This window comes from Kogia breviceps, chromosome 1 (assembly GCF_026419965.1).
Source record: "Kogia breviceps isolate mKogBre1 chromosome 1, mKogBre1 haplotype 1, whole genome shotgun sequence".
NCBI classification, from domain to species: Eukaryota; Metazoa; Chordata; class Mammalia; order Artiodactyla; family Physeteridae; genus Kogia; species Kogia breviceps.
Genome location: NC_081310.1, coordinates 120,330,998 through 120,355,257, shown reverse-complemented (window position 1 = coordinate 120,355,257; position 24,260 = coordinate 120,330,998). Strand labels below are relative to the sequence as shown.

Genomic DNA, 24,260 nt, shown 5'->3' with positions numbered 1-24,260 from the left:
ACCAGGAAAGTCCACAACTTTTGTGAATTTTAAGCAGAAGAACAAAATTAAGCTGTTAAAGGATCAAATGGGATAATGTATGACAAAGGAAATACAAGGGATTATCGTGATTAAATATGTTTCTTGGTTTACCACAATATTTGCCCTATGCTAGAAAGTGAATAAGTAATTTTAAAAGAACTAAATTATAGTTTTTTAGGCTCCTTAAAAAATTAATTTCTTCCTTCCAGTTTTATTGAGCTATAATGACATATAGCATTGTATAAGTTTAAGGTAAACAGCATAATGATTTGACTTACATACATCATGAAATGATGACCACAATAAGTTTAGTGAACATCCATCATCTCATATAGATATAAAATAAAAGAAAAAACCGTTTTTTCTCCTTGTGATGAGAACTCTTAGGGTTTACTCTCTTAACAACTTCCATATATAAGATAGAGCAGTGTTACTTATATTAATCATGTTGTACATTGTGTCCCTAGTATTTATTTATCTTATAACTGGAATTTTGTAGCTTTTGACCACACTCATCCAATTCCTCCTCCCACCACTGTGTGCCTCTGATGACCACAAATCTTATCTCTTTTCTATAAGTTTGTTTTTGAAGTATAATTGACCTATAACACTATGTTAGTTCCTGGCACACAACACAGTGATTTGATATTTCTATACATTTTAAATGATCATCACAATAAGTCTAGTTACCATCTGATACTATAGAAAAATATGACTATATTCCACACACTGTACATTTCATTCCCGTGACATTTTGTAACTGGAAGTTTGTACCTCTTAATCTCTCTCATCTATTTCTTTTATCCCCTTACCCAGCTCCCCTCTGGCAACTGCCTGTTTGTTCTTTGTATCTATGACTTGGTTTCTGTTTCATTTTGTTTGTTCAGTTGTTTTGTTTTTTAGATTTTACATATAAGTAAAATCATACAGTATTTGTCTTCTCTGTATGATTTATTTCACTTAACATAATATCTTCTAGATCCAAACGTTGCAAATGGCAAGATTTTATTCTTTTTTATGGCTCAGTAATATTCCATTGTGTATATATACCACATCTTCATCCATTCATCTATTGATGTCCACTTAGGTTGCCTTCATATCTTGGCTATTGCAAATAATGCTTCAATGAACATAGGGATGCATATATCATTTTGAAATAGTGTTTTTGTTTTCTTCAGAAATATACCCAGGTGTGGAATTGTTGGATGGTATGGTAGTTCTATTTTCAATTTTTTGAGGATCCTCCATACTATTTTCCATGGTGGCTGCACCAGTTTACATTCCCACCAACAGTGCACAAGGGATCCCTTTTCTCCACATCCTTACCAACACTTGTTTTCCTTTTGATAATAGCCATTCTGACAGATGATATCTTATTGTGGCTTTGATTGTTTGCATTTCCCTGATGATTAGTGTTGTTGAACATCTTTTCACGTGCCTGTTGGCTACCAGTATGTCTTCTTTGGAAAAATGTTTATTCAGGTCTTCTGCCCATTTTTTAATTGAGTTGGCTGGTTTTTTTTATATTGAGTTGTATGAGTTCTTTGTATATTTTGGATATTAACCCCTTATCGGATATATCATTTGCAAATATCTTCTCCCATTCAGTAGGCAGCCTTTTCATTTTGTTGATAGTTTCCTTCACTGTGCAAAAGCTTTTTAGTTTGATCTAGTCTCATTTGTTTATTTTTGCCTTTTTTTCCCTTGCCCGAGGAGACATATTCAAAGAAAATATTGCCAATGCCAATGTCAAAGAGCATACTGCCTGTGTTTCTGGAGAAATTTCTATTCATATCCTTTGCTCATTTTCAATTAAATTGTTGGTCTTTTCATAAGAGATTTGAGTTCTTTATATATTCTGGTTAAATGTCCTTATCAGATATATGATTTCCAAATATTTTTTCCCATTCACTTTTTTAAAAAGATAAATTTATTTATTTATTTTAATAAATTTATTTATTTAGTTTTGGCTGTGTTGGGTCTTCGTATGAAGACGCAACACTTCGTTGCTGCGTGCGGGCTTTCTCTGGTTGCAGTGAGCGGGGGCTACTCTTTGTTGTGTTGCGCGGGCTTCCCATTGCGGTCGCTTCTCTTGTGGAGCGTGGGCTCTAGGCGCGTGGGCTCAGTAGCTGTGGCTCGCGGGCTCTAGAAGGCAGGCTCAGTAGTTGTGGCGCATGGGCTTAGTTGCTCTGTGGCATGTGGGATATTCACGGACCAGGGATTGAACCTGTGTCCCCTTCATTGGCAGGCAGATTCTTAACTACTGTGCCACCAGGGAAGTCCCCCCATTTACTTTCTTGACAGTGTCCTTTGAAATACAATTTTTTTTCATTTTGATGTCCAATTTATCTATTTTTTCTTTGCTAGTGCTATTGGTACCGTATCTAAGAAACCATTATCTAATCCAAGGTCACAGGTATGTTTTCTTCTAAGAGTCTTAGCTTTTAAAGTCTTTAATTTTTAGCTAATTTTTGTACCTGAAGTGCAAATAACAATTCAACATGGACAACAGCCTATACACTATAACACTTGACCAAAACACAAAGCAATCCAGTGAGATCCTCTGAAGACTTAAAGTAAACAGAGAGATTCTCTATTAGAACCCCTGGCTGTGTGTACTCAAAAGAAAGAGCAGCACACAAACACTGCAGGTCTCAGCAAAGTTGCCACATTCCATTCAATATACTGAATACAGTCTGCAGAGAGCTGAGGTGATCCTGCATGTATAACACCTTCCAATACATAAGGACTTACAGCACCTGCCTATGTCAATTACAGGTCTTTTAGGCTCAAGGGATGATGATGCCCATTCCCCTATGTTGGTATAGGCAGGTGACTGACAAGCCTGTCTCTAGGCTTATAGACATATAAATCAGTGCAGGTAAACCAGGTCCGGGGGAGAGCAATGCAAAAACTTTTAAAGAAATTAGATTAGATTTCAGGTTATGCTGATCAAATCTATTAGAGGTAACCTTTAGAAAGTTTTGGAAGCAGTAGCATTTTTAAGGGCTATTGGGTTGGCCAAAAAGTTCCTTCAGTTTTTAAGTAAAAATAAAAGACACATTTTTCATTTTCACCAAGAACTTTATTGAACAACGTATTCACCCTTTTGTTCCACCACCTTCTGTCATTTTTAAGGCAACTTCATAATTCCGTCTTCCCCAGACTTTTTATCTTTTTGAGCAAAGAACTGTTACAGGTGTCTTTTATAGTCTTCCAGAGAATTGAATTTTTTTCTACTAAGAGAATTTTGTGAAGACCGAAATAAATGGAAATCTGAAGGTGTAATGTCTGTTGAATACGGTGGATGAATCAGACCTTACCAGCCAAGCTGTAACAGTTTTTGCTTGGTCATCAAAGCAACATGTGATCTTGCGTTATCCTGATGGAAGATTGTGCGTTTTCTGTTGACTTATTCTGGATGTTTTTCATCGAATACTACTTTCAGCTGGTCTAATTGGGAGCAGTACTTGTTGGAATTAATCATTTTGTTTTCCGGAAGGAGCTCATAATAGAGGATTCCCTTCCAATCCCACTGTATATACAACATCACCTTCTTTGGGTGAACACCGACCTTTGGTGTGGTTGGTGGTGGTTTGTTTCACTTGCCCCACGATCTCTTCTGTTCCACATTATTGTACAGTATCCACTTTTCATCGCCCATCACAATTTGTTTTAAAAACAGAACGTTTTTGTTACATTTCAGCAGGGAATTGCATGAGAAAATACGGTCAGGAAGGTTTTCTTCGCTTAACTTATGTGGAGCCCAAACATCAAAGTGATTAACATCGCCAAGCTGGTGCAAATGATTTTCAATGCTTGATTTGGATAGTTTGAGTATGTCAGCTATCTCCTACGTGATATAATGTTGATTGTTCTCAGTTAATGTCTGGATTTGATTTCTATCAACTTCAACTGGTCTACCTGAACGTGGAGCATTGTCCAGCAAGAAATCTCCAGCATAAACTTCTGAAACCACTTTTATTATTATTATTATTTTTTAATTTATTTATTTTTTTTTGCGGTATGCAGGCCTCTCATGTTGTGGCCTCTCCCGCTGCGGAGCACAGGCTCTGGACGCGCAGGCTCGGCGGCCATGGCTCACGGAACCAGCCGCTCCGCGGCATGTGGGATCTTCCCGGACCGGGGCACGAACCCATTTCCCCTGCATTGGCAGGCGGACTCTCAACCACTGCGCCACCCGGGAAGCCCTGAAACCACTTTTGACACATTTGATCAGTCACAGCACCTTCTCCATATACCGCACAAACCTTTTTTTGCGCTTCAGTTGTGTTTTTACTTTTCTTGAAATAATAAAGCATAATATGCTGAAAATGTTGCTTTTTTTCTTCCATCTTCAATATTAAAATGGCTACACAAAAATTCACCAGTTTTGATAAGCTTTTTTAAAAATGCACGCTGATATGACAGCTGTCACAATACAATCTAACAAAATTGTTTTGAATGAAGTTAAAGACAACTAAGCGCTCCTAGAGCCATCTTATGGAAAAAAATGAACAAACCTTTTGGCCAACCCAATAAATTGATGTGTGCTCAGGAAGAAGTGTTCTTTTTTTTTTTTTTTTTTTTGCGGTACGTGGGCCTCTCACGTTGCGGAGCGCAGGCTCAGCGGCCATGGCTCACGGGCTCGGCGGCTCCGCGGCATGTGGGATCTTCCCAGACCGGGGCACGAACCCGTGTCCCCTGCATTGGCAGGCAGATTCTCAACCACTGCGCCACCAGGGAAGCCCAGGAAGAAGTGTTCTTGATAAATGTCCTGGCCAAACCTCAGCTGAAGAAAAACCACTGCTCTCATGGTTGGTTGAGTGGTTGTGTTTAAGAGAGCTTTAGGCTGAAAGAAAGGGTGAAGTTCAAAGCTAACTGAATACATCTGGGACACAGTTGTGACTAAGCCAAGAAATAAAAGCCGACAAATTAGCTTGTAAAGCTTAATGAATTAAACTGGTTGAATTTAAGTTGGTCTGCAACTGTAGTCTGCCTGCTTTCACATTGTTTGCACCCCAAGATTTCCCTATAGGAGAGAAAAGTAGCTTTACTATCTAATCAACCAATCAAACATGCTGTCTTGAGAAGGAATAATTGATAATTTAGGTAAAATACAGGAAATTTTCCATTATTTCCCTAGTGAAAAACGGACATGTATGAGCAACAACATTCATTCATTTACTCATTCAATAAATAGTTATTGACCAGATATGTGACAGGTCACTAGGGATATCACAATGAACAAAACAAAGTCTTAACTCTCATGGAGTTTATATTTTAGTGTTGAAGACAGATAATAAAAATATATTTTTTAATGTCATGAAGAGAGTGGTAAGATGGGAATAAAACACAGACCTACTAGAGCATGGACTTGAGGATATGGGGAGGGGGAAGGGTAAGCTGTGACGATGTGAGAGAGTGGCAGGGACATATACACACTACCAAATGTAAATTAGGTAGCTAGTGGGAAGCTGCTGCATAGCACAGGGAGTTCACCTCTGTGCTTTGTGACCACCTAGAGGGGTGGGATAGGGAGGGTGGGAGGGAGGGTGACGCAAGAGGGAAGAGATATGGGAACATATGCATATGTATAACTGATTCACTTTGTTGTAAAAGAGAAACTAACACAGTATTGTAAAACAGTTATACTCAAATAAAGATGTTAAAAAAATAAAAAAAAATAGTTCATAAAAAACCTTCATAAAAGGTAAAATGCTCACTAAGAGTCAATAAAGGGTCACAAAGAAAAGTAAAATATATATATATATATATTTTTTTTTTTTTTTCAAGTGGTGATAAGTGCTATGAAGCAAAGAAGGGAGAAGAGTGACTGAGAGTTTCTGTTCAATATAGGGCATCCAGAGGAGGTGACAACTGCTCTGTTAACATTAACAATATTAATCAATATTGTGCAATAAAATTGTCAACTATTAAGCATTTTTTTTGGTGACTACAAGAATAAAAATAACAATATTTGAGTACTTCTAGTGCCAGGCATTATTTAACTTACCCTTACAACAAATCTGAGGTAGGTATTATTATTATTTCTAACTTACAGTAGGCAAAACTGAGCCTTAGAGAGGCTGACTGTTTCAGTTATCTATTGCTATGTAACAAAGCATGCCAAAGTTACCGACCTAAAACAACAACTTATTTGCTTGTAATTCTGAAATTTGGTCAGGTCAGGTCACATCGGCTCACATGGATGGCTTGACTGGAGCTGAAGGATGCACTTCCAAGCTGGCATCATAAATATGGTTGGCAAATTGGTGCTGTAAACTGGAAGCTTAGCTGGGACCACTGGCAAGGGGCTTCACTTATCTTCCACATGGCCTCTCCAAATAGCAAGGTTGGGCCTCTCATAGCATGGTGATCTCAGTGTACTTAGACTCCTTAAATGGCCACTAGCTTTTTAAATGGCCACTTTAGGGCACAAATGTGGGAGCTGCCAGGCCTTCTTAATACCTGGACTCAGAAGTCTCAGAATATTTTTCTTGCCATATTCCATTAGTTAAAGGTCACAAAGCCAGACTAGATTCAAGAGAAGGGGTTACACAGGGGCATGAATGCCAGGAGGCATGGTTCACTGGGGGCTACCAATATAATTGACTACTACAGTTTGCCTTTTGGCCTCTAATGATTTATGTTCCTCCTACATGTACAATTATATTCACATATCCCAATACTTCCAAAAATCTTGTTTCACTTTTACAATGGCTCAAAATCTAGGATCTACCTGGAATCTTAGCTCATGGTACTAAGCTCCTGCCTGTATGCTTGGGCCAGAATCACTCATTCTCCTTAATTCCTCTCACTTGCTCCTTCCATTTCAACCAAGCAACCTATATCATTGAATTTACTTCCTAAATGTCTCCCTAATCCCTAATCCTAACCCTAATCAGTTCACTTCCTTCCTTTTCCACCTCCTCAATTCTAAGCTACGATAATCGCTACCTGGGCTACGGTGAAATCGCCAATGGTCTCCGTCATTCTCTCTTGCTCTTCCTTAATTCAGTGATTCTCAATGAGGGATGATTTTGCTCCTTGGGGACATTTGGCAATGTCTGGAAACTTTGGTTGTCTCAACTCCATGTGTGGATACATCTAGCATGGAGATGCCAAGGATGATGCTAAACATCCTATGATGTATAGAACAGGGCCCCACAACAAAGAATTACCCCTCTCAAAGTGTCAATAGTGCTGAGCTTGAGAAACACTGCAATCTTTTCTTCACCAAGTAGCCAGAGGTCTTTTTCAAATGCAATCATGTCAACACTCAGCTGAAAAATCTTTGAAGGTCTCCCTACTGATTTTAGGTTAAGAATGTGAACCCCTTTTTTTCTGGTGCATAGGGTCCTCTGTAGGGTAGCCCCCACCAGGCTCTTTAGCCTCAGCTTGTGCACTCACCTCTTTGCTTTCTGTGCTCTAGCCACTTGGGCCTTCCTTCAGTCCTATACATATTGCATCTCACTACGGGACCTTACCCACCCTCTGTCAGAATGCTCTCCCTCCTAACACCCCCCATCCTGACCTTAATTCTACCCCCCATCCTGACCCTAATTCTAACTCTAACAGAAGAATTAGTGCAGGTGTTGGGGGGAGCTGGCAGCTGGGAGAGATCCAGAGGCTCCATATTGATGATTCTGGAGTGCTGAGTGAGGCCACTAAATATACCGGTCTGCTCTCCACTCATTATACAGAATCTTTTAAAAAAGGCATGATGGGACCCAGTGGGGAGGGGTGCAGCTGAATGGAGCAGTGAGGTGGGAGCCTGGCATTGCTTCCCTGAGAAGTGCACTGAGCAGTGCAGGTGCTGGTGGCTCCCGGGCTTCTGGTGCTCCCTACACGGGAATACAGTGATCCCGTCAGAAGCAGAGACTCCCAGGATCTTTGTTAACACTATGGGGCCTTCCAGCCATAAGCCTGGCTGCTTAAAAAGGAAGAATATAACCCTTAACTTGGTTGTTGAGGACATTATCTCAAGAGAGGAGAGAAGCCGCTGGTGGAGCTGGTGGCTGTCTGCATCCTCCTGGCTATAGTGAGCCTGGGTGGCACCTGCTATATGATGCAGCTGGTGGGGATGTTCATGTTCTGAGTCCTGTTTGGTGATGGGGTCCTGGTATCTTTAATATGATTGTCAAAACAGCTTGCAGGAAGGGGAGAGGTCTGTATTGTCACACTTGGCTGTGCCTTGTGGCTCCTTTTTGGGAGACATTTTCAGTAAAAAAATAAAAGGGGTTACAGGGCCAGCCAGCCTGCCTAGTGCCTCCCCAGGCACGTCGGTAAAGAAGCCAGACACAAACATGAAAAATAATGCAGCAAGTGAAGGGGTGTTGGCTAGCTTCTTCAATAGTCTGTTGAGTAAAAAATCAGGCTGTCTTAGAAGTCCTGGTGCTGGTGGGGTGCAGAGCAGAGCCAAGAAGTCAGGACAAAAAACTGTGTTGACAAATGTTCAGGAGGAACTGGATAGAATGACTCAAAAGCCAGACTCCATGGTAACAAACTCTTCAGCAGAAAATGAAGCCTGATCCTCCTTAAAAAGTGCATATGTAAAAAGACCAAATAACTATGTATATTGATCTGCTCTAAGACCAGGATTTTCCTGAAAAAAAAAATTTAAAAAAAATAAATAAAAGGGATGAATCCCCATACTGTAAATAAACAAACAAATAAGCAAACAACAAACAAACAAAATCACATATCTAATTAACTCTTATTCATCCTTGAGATCATAGTTCTAACATCTCTTCCTTAAGGAAGACTTCCCTAGACCTCCACACTAGGTATAAGGTCTATAATCCCGCGAAACTTTCATTCACAGCAGCATGTAATTACGCACTTGTGACAATATTTCATTAGTATCTGTCCCCCCTACAACCCACATGCTACATTGAAATGCCAAGAGGGCCAATAATCCCAGTTTTTAGGGCAATGGCTGACATATAGTAGACATTAGATAATATTTTTATTATCTAATTTTTAGAAGTTTTAGGCTTACAGAAAAATTGAGCAGATAGTACAGTTACCATATGATGCCCCCTCCCCCACCCCGGTTTCCCATATTATGTCTTTAGCGTGGTATTTTTGTTAGAATTAAAGAGACAATATTGAAACATTAACTGAAGTCCATAGTTTTCATTAAGGTTCATTCTTTGTGTTGTATATTTCTATGGGTTTTGACAACTGCATAATGTCATGATCCACCATTATAGTATAATACATAATAGTTTCGTGACGCTAAAAATCCCCTGTGTTCTTCCTATTTATTCTTCCCTCTCTCTCCTTCCTAACCTCTGGCAACTACTGATCTTTTTACTGTGTCTATAGCTTTGCCTTTTCCAGAATATCATAGTGTTGAACTCATACAGTGTGTAGCCTTTTCAGACTGGCGTCTTTCACTTAGCAATATGCATTTGTTTCCTCCATGTCCTTTCATTGCTTCATAGCTCATTTCTTTTTATCATTGAATGATATCCCACTGTAAGGATGTACCATAGTTTGTTTATCCATTCAACTGTTGAAGGACATGTTGGTTGCTTCTAGTTTTGCTACAAACATGTAAACATTCATGTGCAAGTTTTTGTGTGGACATATTTATATTTATTTAGGTAAACACCTAAGATTGTGATTCCCAGATCATATGGTAAGACTGTACCTAGTTTTGTAAGAAACTGCCAAACTGTCTTCCAGAGTGCCTGTACCATTCTCCAGCAATGATAAGAGTTCCTATTGCTCTACATCTTCACCAGCATTTGGTTTTATCAGCATTTTGGATTTTAGCCATTCTAATAGGTATGTAATAGTATCTCATCGTTTTAATTCGCAGTTCCTTAATGACATATGATGTTGAGCATCTTTTCATATGCTTATTTGCCTGTATGTCTGTATGTACCTGTATGTCTTCTTTGGTAAGTTGTCTATTCAGGTTTTTTGCCCATTTTTAATTGGGTTCTTTGTTTTCTTATTGTTGAGCTTTAAAAGTTCTTTGTATTTTTTGGATATGTTCTTTACTGGATGTGCTTTGCAAATATTTTCTCCCAATCCTTGATTTCCTTTTCTTAATGGTGTCTTTTGCAGAGTGAAGTTAATTTTCATAAAGTTCAACTTATTAATTTTTTAATTCATGGAGCATGGTTTTGGTGGTGCATCTAAAAACAAATTGCCAAGCCCAAATCACAAAGGCTTTCTCCTATATTATCTCCTGGAAGTTTTATAGTTTTGCATTTTGCATTTCTTTGTATACTCAGTAGTATTTTTTAATATAAATTAAGGAAGGTTAATGTCAACAGAAATGGAACAGATGAGTTTGGGTGGGAAGAAAGTTACTGGTTCTACCGATTTTGAAGGCATCAGCATAAAATTAACAGTTAAAACCTGTTGGGAACTCATCCAGAGAACTAAGTTGCCAGTTAAGACACAGTTGAGACAGCCAGTTGATCAGAGGGCAGGATTCAGGGTAGACCAAGGACAGATAAGTCAGAAGAGACATAAAGATCTGGTTCACCGGTCAGAATTTCAAGAGAGGAAGTCCAGTACCCTGGAGAGCTCCCCATGTTTGGACAGCCTGGGAGCTTTCAAAAGCTCCTAGCTGACAACATTCACATTTTCTTACAGGTTACATGACCAGAAACCTATACCACTGTACTGCATGAGTTTTAAATATCCTTTTAAATATTACAAGAGTGGAAAAATTAGGAAATAGAGAGGAACATGAAGAAGAAGAAAAAAATCTTATCACAGAGATAATGATTAACTAATGACAGCGGTGAAACAAGATCCACAAATTGACCCTATTTATTCATTCCTGTTTTCTTTTGTCAGCAATCCTTCAAATACTCCAGTTTAATTTGTACATTTTGTGAAATAAAATTTGAATACCCAAGATTATGTAATTAAATATATTCGGATTCATTTATAATTACTATTGTTGCCAAACCCTTGTTCCTGGCATAGGAGAGACAGGGAAGAACATCAGTGAAGCAAACTGGACTGGAGTACCAAGGCTTTATTAGGTGTGTAGCTTTCCGTCAAATACCAGCCGTCTCCTTTATTGAGCTCCAGATGAACTTCCTGCTGCATACTTGACATCTTATTTTAATATCCCATGGGTGCCTTAAACTAAAATTGTTCAGAACTTAGTTAATTAGATTTTCCCTCAAAATGTTCCATACCTTTTATTATCTATCTTGTTTAATTTTTATACCAACCACCTTATCCAGTCTTTGCAAAAATGAAGACGGGAAGAAAGAAAGGAAAGAGGGATGAAGAAATGAAGAAATACAGTCATCTCTCATCTCACTCAAGCCACAGACCTCAAAGATTATCCTCAAATCAACTCATTCTGTCACCTGTCTCTTCCAGTGACTGCCAAGTTTTGTTGGCATCTCCTTCTGTCTCATGTCTTTCTTTCCTCGCTGTTCAGACCTTCATCCATTACTCACCTACACAGTTGCAGTGGCCTCTTTATTTGCAGTATTTCCCATCTTGAATCCAATTTCCACACTACTACCAGAGATATATCTCTAAAGGATGGATTTATTTAGAAATCCTCTGACGATTCTCCTGTTTCTCTATAGGATAGTGATTAAAAAATCATCTCCAGAGTCAAACAAAACTGGATTCAGGGAATTCCCTGATGGTCCAATGGTTAGGACGTGGCGCTTTCACTGGGGTGGCCCAGGTTCAATCCCTGGTCGGACAACTAAGATCCTGCAAGCTGCGTAGTCTTGCCAAAAAAAAAGGATTCAGATCTGCACTTACTGTTCTGTGACCCTACAATTTGCTTATCTTCTCTGTACCTCAGATGCTTTACCTGTAAAACAGGAATTGATACTATCTGCTTCATAGGGTGGTTGGGAATATTAAATAAAATAGTATATGTAAAGTACTTTTTCACACATTTTAGCAGAGGGTAAACATTCAATAAATATTATTATTATTACTATTATTATAATAATGGAAGTTCAAACTTCACTGCATATTAGTAGATTTAAAATATTTTGATAGCCCAGAATAGCAAATCCTTCTTTGGGAAAACATCTTATCTCCCAGTAAAGTCCAGTACTCTGCCTCTTGTGACAGCTAATAAGACTCCACTTTTTTGGCTACAGGAATGGGCATTGGTTCAATTTTTGTTGACTATCTCATCTTCCTGCCTATAACATCTGGTTCAGGATGGGCATGTGACCCAAGCCTAGCCCAACAGAATACTTCACTGGGATTTTTTTTTTTTTTTTGGCTGGTACACTAAAGGTGGCAGGTAGGGATGGGGGAAGGAGGTAGAGGTAGAAAATTCCCTTTTCTTAATTGGTTCCTCTAGAAAATATAACCTTCCTAAAAGCCCTGTTTCCCACTAAATAGAGAACGCCATCTGCAGAGGAAGAGATGAAACACCATTCAGAGAGGAGAAGAAATGAGAGAGAGAGAGGGAGAGAGACGGAGTATTCTCATATCTTTTTAGTTTCTGTTTCTAGGCAACACCAAGGCAAGGGTTTTCACCTTTCCAAGGCTTGTTCTGGTTACAGTCATGACCTTGCAATGAAAAAAGTCTTGACTGATACCACTTGTCATATGAGGTCTCTCACGATAAGACCCAACCATTTTTCAATCCTGTTTCTATCCTTCACACTAGGTTTCACTAAATTTGTTCTTATTCCTAGCATACATCACACCCTTCACACCTCTGTACATTTGTATTGTATCTCAATTACTTATTAATGGCACTATCTCCACACTCTAAGCCCTTTATTTATTAATGGCACTATCTCCACACTCTAAACCCTCCAGCCCACTTTGTGGATATATACTATCAATGCTTGTACCCTGTCCTGAACACTGTGTAGCACAGTTTTTCTGTTATTTATTGTTAAATAAATATCCATTTAAAATTTTATTTATATAAAGGCAGATCTGTGGTCCAGATGTGTTTCCAGGAATAGTGATATAAAGAATAGTAATGGCTTCCTACCCTCAAGAAGCTCGCAGTTGAATTAGGGGAGTCAGACATGTAATAATTGCTGTAAGAGAAAAAAATACTTTTACACATATTATTTTATTTAATCCAAATGATAAAGATTTAATGTTGATATTCTTATCCTCCCCATTGAATTCAGCAAAGAAACTCAGGTTGTGAGAGTTTAGGAAACTTGCCCAAGATCACTCAGCTAATAAAGTGAGAGAGGCTGGCCAGCAACTCAGGTCCTTTGTCTTCCAGCGTTCCTGCTTCTGTTATTCTGTCTCTCACATCATGCTTTCTGTCTTATCTTGTCTACATCTTTGAACACTCAGTGGACAAAACAGCAGAGCAAAGCAGATAAAATGCTTTATTTTTCTTACCACTGGATAATTCTCTCTCTCTCTCATCCCCTTCCTCCTAGCTTTTGCTGATTTAATCTTCAAAAGCTTCTGTCATAGGTAGGATATGTCACAAGCATGAATTGGAACCTAGTTCTACGACTCTTTTTATTAGGGGGCTGTGCTATGCGACATGCAGGACTTTACCCAACCAGGGATCGAAACTGTGCCCCCTACAATGGAAGCGTGAAGTCTTAACCACTGGACCGCCAGGGCAGTCCCTTTATGACTCTTAATTGAGTGATTTGTTTTGACTGCACACACAGTTTTCACTTGCCTTAAATTTTTGACTGCCAAGACAGCACAAATATCATTTGATGGAAGCACATGTAAATTCTTCTGGGATTAGGGTAGGGGAAAGATGATTTGACGAGCCTGAGGAATGTGCATGTGCTACAGGGTCCCAGCTCTGGGGAAGCTTTGCACACTGTGGGAGGCTGCTGAGAGTACACTTTGGAACCAGGAAGGAAAACCACTTTATTCTTTTTTTAAAAAATATCTTTATTGGAGTATAATTGCTTTACAATGTTGTGTTAGTTTCTGCTGTATCACAAAGTGAATCAGCTATACATATACATATATTCCCATATCTCCTCCCTCTTGTGTCTCCCTCCCACCCTCCCTATCCCACCCCTCTAGGTGGTCACAAAGCACTGAGATGATCTCCCTGTGCTATGCAGCTGCTTCCCACTAGCTATCCATTTTACGTTTGGTAGTGTATATATGTCCATGCCACTCTCTCACTTCGTCCCAGCTTACCCTTCCCCCTCCCCGTGTCCTCAAGTCCATTCTCTATGTCTGCATCTTTATCCTGTCCTGCCCCTAGGTTCATCAGAACCATTGGTTTTTTTTTACAGAATGTGTTTCTTTGACGTCTCTGACTTGTCTAGTTATTCGCATTTCTATCTCTGCACAATGAATAATGTAAAAGATCTTCTAGTCTTTCTCCACAGAGAATAATAGCTAATAATTGAGAGTTGTAGGTTTATAAACACAGTATTTTATAACATTCTCTGTGATTTTTCAATTATATAAATTTTGAGAATTACCTAATATTTTGAATATTCTGCTCAAATTTTTGTATTTTTCACTTTTGGCTTTGAATATGGTAGAGAGCTCAATGCCGTTATTGAGTTCTGTTACATATTAACATATCAGGATTGTTTCAGTCAGAGTAAATTAAAATATGCTGGGCGGCAGACAACTCCAAATTGCAGTGGCTTAACATAACAAGAGTTTGTTACTCAGGCTTCCCTGGTGGCGCAGTGGTTGAGAATCCGCCTGCCAATGCAGGAGACACGGGTTCGTGCCCGGGTCCGGGAGGATCCCGCATGCCGCAGAGCGGCTGGGCCCATGAGCCATGCATGGCCGCTGAGCCTGCGCGTCGGGAGCCTGTGCTCCGCAATGGGAGAGGCCACAACAGTGAGAGGTCCACGTACCACAAAAAACAAACAAACAAAAAAAGAGTTTGTTTCTCTAATTAAAAATCTACATGCAAAAAGATGAATACAGGCCCATACCTCACAGTATACACAAAAATTAACTCAAATGGATCATAGACTTAAATGTAAGAGCTAAACCTATAAAACTTCCATAAGAAAACATAATAGAAAATCTTTGTTATCTTGGGTCAGGCAAAGAGTTCTTAGCTATAACATCAAAAGCATATGGCATTGAAAAAAGATCCTTTGGACTTTATCAAAATTAAGGAACTTTTGTGCTTCAAAAGACACCATTAGAATATTACTCAGCCATAAAAAGAAACAAAATTGAGTTAGAGTCTGTCATACAGAGTGAAATATGTCAGAAAGAGAAAAGCAAATATAGTATGCTAACACATATATATGGAAACTAAAAAAAGTTTTTTAAATGGTTCTGAAGAACCTAGGGGCAGAACAGGGATAAAGACACAGACATAGAGAATGCACTTGAGGACACGGGGAGGGGGAAGGGTAAGCTGGGACGAAGTGAGAGAGTGGCATGGACATATATACACTACCAAATGTAAAATATCTAGTGGGAAGCAGCCGCATGGCACAGGGAGATCAGCTCAGTGCTTTGTGACCACCTAGGGGGGTGGGATAGGGAGGATGGGAGGGAGACGCAAGAGGAAGGAGATTTGGGGATATATGTATACATATAGCTGATTCACTCTGTTATAAAGCAGAAACTAACACACCATTGTAAAACAATTATACTCCAATAAAGGTGTTAAAAAAAGTGGTTAAAAGATTTGAATATATGCTTCACCAAACAAGATATAAGAATGGCTAATAAGCACATGAAAAGTTGCTCAACATCATTAGCCATTCGAGAAATACAGATTGAAACCATGAAGAAAAACCACTTCACTCCCACTGGAGTCAGTAAAATAAAAAAGACAATAACAAGTATTGGTGAGGATGTGGAGAAATCGGAACCCTCTCTCATTGCTTACACTTTGGAAAACACTTTGGCAGTATCTTAAAAGATTAAACATAAACTTACCATACAATGCAGCAATTCCACTTCTAGGAATCTATCCAAGAAAAGTAAAAACAAGTATCTACACAAGACTTGTACACAAATGTTCATAGCATCATTATTCATAATAGCCCCAAACTGGAAACAATCCAAATGTGCATCAACTGGTGAATGGATAAACAAAATATGGCACATTCATACAATGGAGTACTATTCAGCAATAAAAAGGAAAGAACTAGAGACACATGTCACAACATGGATGAGCCTCAAAAACATTGTGCTGAGTGAAAGAAGTCAGACCAAAAGACTACTTACTGTGTGAGTCCATTTATATGAAATGACCAGAAAAGGCAATTCTATAGAGACAGATAACAGATTGCCTGGGTTTGGAAGTCAGAACAAGGATTGATTGCAAACGGGCATAATGAATTCTTTTAGGGTGATGGAAACATCCTAAAACTGGATTGTAGTGATGGTTGCACAACTTTATTCTCTGCTTGTTGTCGTTTAGGGACCCAAAGTGACAGATGTCCTATCTCAACACATGCTTCCATAATCATCACAGCAAGGGGGAGGGGAATGTGCCACTGCCTCTTAAAGATTTTTCCAGAAAGTGATTCATTTCCTCTTCCATTCTATTGGTAAAAGTGAGTTACATGGCCATGTCTAACTTCAAGGGTGCAAAAGAGTGCATTTTTACTCTGTGTTCAGAACAAAGGAGAACCAGAATTTTTGTGAATAACCCTTATGACTATCACAGAAATACATAACAATAAAGGGTATAGTTTACTCTGACTGGAGTTATTTTGCTTTGTACTTCTGAGAGGTTTGACATTTGTTTCTTCTTAAGGTTCTAATCCATTGCATGTTGCTTAGTTAACAGAAATTTCTTTAAAAAAATAATCATTATAATATATATATATTTTACAAATTTTATTTAATTTTTATACAGCAGGTTATTAGTTATCTATTTTATACATATTAGTGTATATATATCAATCCCAATCTCCCAATTAATCCCCCCACTCCCAATTTCCCCCCTTGGTGTCCATACGTTTGTTCTCTATATCTGTGTCTCTATTTCTGCCTTGCAAACCGGTTCATCTGTACTATTTTTCTAGGTTCCACATATGTGCGTTAATATACGGTATTTGTTTTTCTCTTTCTGACTTACTTCACTCTGTAAAAATATATATATTAAAAAATTTTTAAATTTATTTTTGGCTGCTTTGGGTCTTCATTGCTGTGCGTGGGCATTCTCCAGTTGTGGCGAGCGGGGCTACTCTTCGTTGCAGTGCACGGGCTTCTCACTCCTGTGGCTTCTGTTGCGGAGCACGGGCTCTAGGCACAAGGGCTTCAGTACTTGTGGCTCGCAGGCTCTAGAACGCAGGCTCAGTAGTTGTGGCGCACAGGCTTAGTTGCTCCGCGGCATGTGGGATCATCCCGGACCAGGGCTCGAACCCGTGTCCCCTGCATTGGTAGGCAGATTCTTAACCACTGTGTCACCAGGGAAGTCCCCAGAAATTCCTAAGACCACAGTTACAGGATTTTTTTTTTACTGTGCCTCCCTCAGTGCCCTTGATTCCCTGAGCACCTGGTTTCCTCAAATTAAATGATTGCCCTCTTGTACTTATATGTTTACATAGGGAAATAGCAAGCTTTTTTTTTTTTAAATTTCAAAAAGACAGGTATCATTGACTTCTCTAATGTATAAGAAATTAGAACACTTTCGTGTGGCTAAAGAAGCCAAAAGTTATACCAGTAAGTGGAAATTATAGGAAGGCAGATTGTACATCTATACAAGGAATAACTTTCTAGTTATTAGGGTTTGTGAAATTGAAATGACTGCCTCTGAGGTATTGAACCACTGAAGATGTTGAAGCTGAGGGTTGCTGACCACTTGAGAGAAATGTTGAGAATTTGGACCAAATGTTCTCTAAAACTGATATTCTGTGACTAGGCTTAGATGCACAGCATATATACCTGTTTGTGTAATATCTTTATCCATTTTTGGACTGCATCTACTTTTTTTAAAGTTAAACTCTACTCATCCAAAAAGTGTGAAGGGCATTGAAGATATATTTTTGAGAAACTATTTCTCACAGAGTTCAAAATGAAACTTGAAAGGTAGCAGATAGACTGATGCTGTCTTCTTAAACAGATTGAAAAACATGGTACTAATTATCCCTGTGATGTAATATGACACAAAATATAAAATGATTTAAAAAATATTTTGACAAAGTTATAAACAAAGGTCCCTCATGTGGCTACTAAGAGGAGGTGGGTTTTATCTAAGTAGAAGTCACAGAGACAAGCATGCACTCTCTGTCACCTGGAACCTCTGTCGGCAGCAGAATACTGGCAGGCTAAGGGTCTGCCCTAGTACGAAAAAGTTCTGTATTCCTAAAATAAACCACTTTGCACGAAATTATTCTCAGATTTCATCACAGTAAGGATTTGCAAAGCAAATAAACAGAGGAACCTTTTATCGTCAGGGAAAAAAAGTCCGAAAATCTTCTATATAAGCAGCTTCTGATAGGAGGGAATTTGGGGCTGGACAATAATCGCCGAACAAAATATAATTCTGACATCCAGGGTCTCTTCCCCGCTGAATGAAATTCGAACAGCAGGTCTCAGGGTGAAGATAAGAGATTTTCCCCACAGAAAGGATACTGGCAAGGCAAGACGTAGCGAGCACCGTCCCATTTCTCAGGAACAGAACATGCAGTGTGAAAGTTGGACACAATCTTTCCTCTGCAACACAAACAGCAGCAGGACACCCTACGCTCCCAAGCTCAGCGTTCACTATTGTGTTAGCGCCGGCGGCGGAAGGACTTACTCCCATCGCAAAGTTAAAGAGTCCTTCTTTGTTCAGCCCCGGCCGCGGACGCAGGGCGCGGTGTTCTTCCGCGCTCACCACGCAGTCTCCGCCCCCTCGCGGCTCTGGAGAGCTGCCATTCGGCCCCGGAGTCTCTCTGCGCTCCCAGAATGCACCGGCAGTCCGCGGGAAACCAAAATGGCGAAGGGGTGTAGCGAAGTGGGTTGTGTTTGAGGCCGGTGTAAAAACGCTCACTCTACCCCCCCCCACCTTCGTCCCCAGGACCTCGGTTTGTGCGTGTGTATGTGCGGGGTACCCGGTGGGGCGGGTGCCCGGTAAGTGCTCGGACTCGCAGGGGAAGCGCCCACGGGGTCGTGATTGGTTGTTTTTTCCTGTATGAAGCGGTTGGCACCACTGAAGTGACCGAATGAGGTGAGAGACCTTGGCCTGGGAACCAGGCTCTTCTGGAGGAGGTGGAGGGGGTGGGGAGGAGGAAGAAAGGAAGCAAGTATAAAAGGGAAAGATGGAGGCTCGAGGTGGGGGTGGGGGCTCCAGTGTACGTATGGGGGTGCCTTGCATATATGTATATGTTGTAAGGAATGGATGGAAAGGAGTAGTCAGTTGGGTGTTGGAGAAAATAGGGACTAAAGGAGCGAGCAGGGCGTTGGGGAAGTCGGTTGGAGGAACAAGATGAAACGTTGAGACGGGGAAGCTGTGTTTGGAGGGGCAGGAAGGAACCTGGGGGCGGGAGACGGTTGGAGGGGCAGGATGAACCTGGTGATGAGGGGGTGGGGAACCGAGGGGAGGAGCCGTGAGGAAATGGGGACTGAGGGAGATGGGGGGGACCAGAGTGCAGGGGTTGCCTGGGACCTTAGGGGCCGCAAAGGGAAGTAGCAGCTTGAAACGGGAGGGTGGTGGAATTGTATGGAATTGGAGTATGGGGGTAGAGTAGAAGGGCAGGATGGAGTAGGAGGATAAGGGGAACACTAAGTAGAACGTGAGAGCAAACCCTGAAAGCTTAAGGGGAAGAAGTGGAAGGGAAAGTGTGAGATGGGGGAGAGGTACCTTATATTCGGAACCCACCAAAAATTTGAGACAGTTTTCTGTTTAATTAAATCTAACTCATATGCCTGCTTGGATGTAGATTTGTATTATTGTATTCATTTTTACAACTGAGGTACTTACGGTTGAAGGGATTTTTAAGTAATTTGCCAAGATTTCTTAACATGTTTTAGTAGTGCCAGAACTCTTAACTATGTGTTTTACAGTCTGGCGTCCTTGGTTGCTAGAATTTTTCTTTGGAAGCAGCTAGAGGGAACAGATGGATTTATCGGGGTGATCTGACGAATTGTGAGGGTTCCTGAACAATGGGGAAAGGGATATGGAATGCTATTCTATTCTTTAAAACATTTAAGTTTCGTTAAAGATAGAACCCATTTACTAATGCAAATATATAAACCTAGGTAGGCCTGCGTATAACGTAAGAAAGCACCATGTGATGTCAGTATAGAACTAGAAATATGTAAATAGTGCCTGATTTAATTTGACTCCAGATGCTCCAGTAGTAGTAACTTTCTCCTTCATATTGATTCCAGGTGACCCTTCTGTACATTTTGCCTATCAGCTGGTTTCAATTTCCATGTTTTCATTCTCCCTTGAGAATTTTTTTGAGCAGTGGATTGCAAAGACAGTGAATTTAAAAGTATTTAATGTAGGTAAAATAAAATGTACTTACATTATTGAGTGACCTTTTCAGAGGTTTGAAATGCTTTAAATGGAGCCATTTTGACGAACAGCTTTAAGTGCCCAGTAGTTATGGCAAGGAAAGAGCTGATTTTAAATGTCTTTTCTATTCTTGATATTTGGAATGTTATTCACACTCCAAGCATTTGTAGTGATAGCTTGCAAAGGGAATACAAGGTGAAACTTCTTGTTTTTTTTAGGTTCCTAATATAAAAATCTATTTGAATTCATATTTTAAATTTGCTCGCCTTCATTTTTTTTAAGTGCTAAAAATATTCTGAAGTATTTGAATTAAGAATGCACCTGTTTCCTGATAACTGCATATTCATGTCAATGGGCATTAACGGATATCTATACCTATCATGATGAAATGCACACACAATTTTATAACTAGAAGTATAGAAATCATCTGGTTAAACTTTTTTCTAGATGAAACAAAATATATTTAATTATGCTTTTAATTATGCCTGTTACCTCAAAGCTCAGTTAGGAAAGGAATTTTATCCTGTGTATTTTGCTGTGGGTCATAAGGTCTTTGATTCATGGATTATAAATATACCTTTACATTAGATCTTCGAATGAAAGGATAATTTGCTTTATTTATATTTCAGCATAATCTTTACATCTGACTTTAGGAAACTGGCAGTATAGTGATAATCTATTTTAACAGATGGGGAAATTTGCCTCTGAGCAGTTGCCATGGCCAACATCTGTAGCTTGGTGGTTCTGAAAGTAAAATTTAACTTCAGCTTTAGTTAGTCTAAACTTCTGTGAATGATACTCCTTGGTTGATATTTTTATGCTTTGTTTCCTGTGTTCTTCAAGATTTGTTTCTTGCAGCAAAATACAGTATAACAATCCCAAACTGGAATATGGTAGTTTCTCTTTGGATGTTTTTTATGTATTCGAGTAGTGTTGTCCAATAGAACTTTCTGCAATGATGGCAGTTATCTATATCTGCTGTATCCAGTATGATAGCCATAGGCCAATGTGGTGTTGAACACGAGAAATGTAACTGGTGAGGCTGATAATTGAATTTATAATTTAATTTATTTCATTAAAACTAAAATTTAAGTGGCCATATGTGGCTGCTGTATTGGACAGCACAGTATTATTGCATCCATTTATTAGGCATTGTCACACCCATCAACCATGGAAACCACAGGAACTGTCTTTGCACTAAGGAGATTCAGGACTATCTTTGAACTAGGGAGAGTCAAATTCTCTTTGTACTTTTTTTTTTTTTTTTTTTTTTTTGGAGGTACACGGGCCTCTGACTGTTGTGGCCTCTCCTGTTGCGGAGCACAGGCTCCGGATGCGCAGGCTCAGCGGCCATGGCTCACGGGTCCAGCTGCTCCGCGGCATGTGGGATCTTCCCGGACTGGGGCACAAACCCGCGTCCCCTGCATCGGCAGGCGGACTCTCAACCACTGCCAGGGAAGCCCTGTACATTTTTAAGATGAAGTAATCTTCATTTTTGCCACACATGATGTCTTCTGTCATTTCTCTTTTCATATAACATTGCAAAAGAATAATGAAGGTATCAATGTCTCTGGTCTTTTTAAGATGTAAGATTCTTTTTCCTTTGTCAAAAACAACAAAAATGGATTTTAGGGGCTTCCCGGGTGGCGCAGTGGTTGAGAGTCCGCCTGCCGATATAGGGGACACGGATTCGTGCCCCGGTCCGGGAAGATCCCACATGCCGTGGAGCAGCTGGACCCGTGAACCATGGCCGCTGAGCCTGTGCATCCATAGCCTGTGCTCCGCAACGGGAGAGGCCACAACAGTGAGAGGCCCGCGTACCGCCAAAAAAAAAAAAAAAAAAAAGGAGTTTAGGAAAATTAGTTTACCTTGTTATTAAAAAAAAATTATTTTGTTGTTTTTACACATAAAATTTCAAACACATACAAAGTGAACAGAAGTGTAATGAACTGTTTTGTATCCATGCTTGTTTCATCTGTACTTCTACCCCCTCCCCACTCCTTTGTTTTTATTATTTTTTAAAGTATTTTGAGGGAAATTTTTTTGTTGTTTTTTTGCGGTACGCTGGCCTCTCACTGTTGTGGCCTCTGCCGTTGCGGAGCACAGGCGCCGGATGCGCAGGCTCAGCGGCCATGGCTCATGGGCCTAGCCACTCTGCGGTATGTGGGATCTTCCCGGACCGGGGCACGAACCCGTGTCCCCTGCATTGGCAGGCGGAGTCTCAACCACTGCACCACCAGGAAAGTCCGAGGGAAAATTTATACATCTTGAAGATCTTAACTCTACACTTTTAATAATAGCTTGAGATATAATGCATGTATTATATTTATATATACATAACTCACATGTATATACCCTTTTAAGTTATAATTCAGTGACTTTTAATATATTCCGAGTTGCGCAACCGTCACCATTATCTAATTTCAGAGCATTTTATTACTCCAGAATGAAAGTCTGTATCCATTAGTAATCACTCTCCATTCCTCCCTACCCCGGCCAACCACTAATCTACTTTTTGTGTTTATATTTTGTCTGTCTTGAACATTTCCTATGAATGGACTCATACATTTTTGTGGCCTTTTGTGTTTGGCTTCTTTCACCTAGCATGTTTTCAGAGAACATCCATGTTGTAGCATGTATCAGGACTTCCTTTTTATGGCTAAAATGTATTTCATTGTATGTACATACTACATTTTGTTTATTCATTCATTAGTTGATTGACATTGTTATTTCCCACTTTTTGACCATTATGAATAATGCTACTATAAACATAACATGTACAGGATTTGTATGGACACGTGCTTCCATTTCTCTTGGGTATGTAGCTAGGAGTAGAATGGCTGGGTCAGGTGATACCTCTGTGTTTAACGTTTTGAGGAAATGCCAAGCCATTTTCCAAAGACCCTGCACCCTTTTACAGCCTCACCAGCAACTATGAGGGTTCCAGTTTCTCCACATCCTTGCTTGTACTTGTCTGTCCTTTTGATTATAACCATCCTAGTGGGTGTGCAGTGGTATCTCATTGTGGTTTTTATTTGCATTGCCCCGATGGTAATGTTGTTGAGCATGTTTTAACCCTGTAGTTATTGGCCTGTTGTATACCTTCTTTGAAGAACTGTCTATTCAGGTCCTTTGCCTATTTAAAAAAAAAATTGGATTATTTCTCTTTTTACTGAGAGTTGTAAGCATTCTTTGTATATTTTGGATACAAGTCCATTATCAGATGTATCATGTGCAATTATTTTCTCCTGTGGGTTGTCTTTTCACTTGATGGTGTCCTTTTTTTTTTTTTTTTTTTTTTTTTTTTTGCGGTATGCGGGCCTCACACTGCTGTGGCCTCTCCCGTTGCGGAGCACAGGCTCCAGACGCGCAGGCCTAGCGGCCATGGCTCACGGGCTTAGTTGCTCCGCGGCATGTGGGATATTCCCGGACCCGGGCACGAACCCGTGACCCCTGCATCGGCAGGCGGATTCTCAACCACTGCGCCACCAGGGAAGCCCGATGGTGTCCTTTTAAGCACAGAAGTTTTTAATTTTGATGAAGTTTAATTTATCCCTTTTTCTTTTTTTGCTTGTGCTTTTGATGTCATATCTAAGAAACCATTGTCTAATTCCAGTAAGGTTTTTGACAAACGGATATAACTGTTTCTCATAAGCCTATCATGGTGTGGAACACTTCTCTCTAGGAAGCTCACATGTAGCCTTTCTCAGTCTTCCCTCTCCCTAATTACTGTTCACTTTAGTTTTGAATAGGACTTTATATAATGGAATCATACAGTATGCATATCTCTTAAAATTTTTTTTTCATGAAGCTAGAACTGCAGTCTTAGCTTGAAAAATCCCATTATGCAAAGGATATTGTAGTAGTGTCTTAA

At 39.8% G+C, this 24,260-nt stretch overlaps 1 protein-coding gene across 4 annotated transcripts in view; it reads left to right on the top strand.

Moving 5' to 3' along the window:
* Positions 1-18,772: 18,772 nt before the first annotated feature.
* MTF2 (metal response element binding transcription factor 2) overlaps positions 18,773-24,260 on the top strand; it is an 86,249-nt gene continuing 80,761 nt past the window's right edge. Inside the window, exon 1 of one of the 4 annotated variants that reach the window (XM_067042546.1) lies at positions 18,773-19,093. Coding sequence is in view for 2 of the 4 variants with exons in the window: in XM_059082412.2 (XP_058938395.1) it covers positions 19,089-19,093 (5 nt within the window). In the remaining 2 variants the exon portion in view is untranslated. The remainder of the gene's footprint in view (positions 19,094-24,260) is intronic. The other 3 variants (XM_059082412.2, XM_067042545.1, XM_067042553.1) reach the window with 3 other exon arrangements.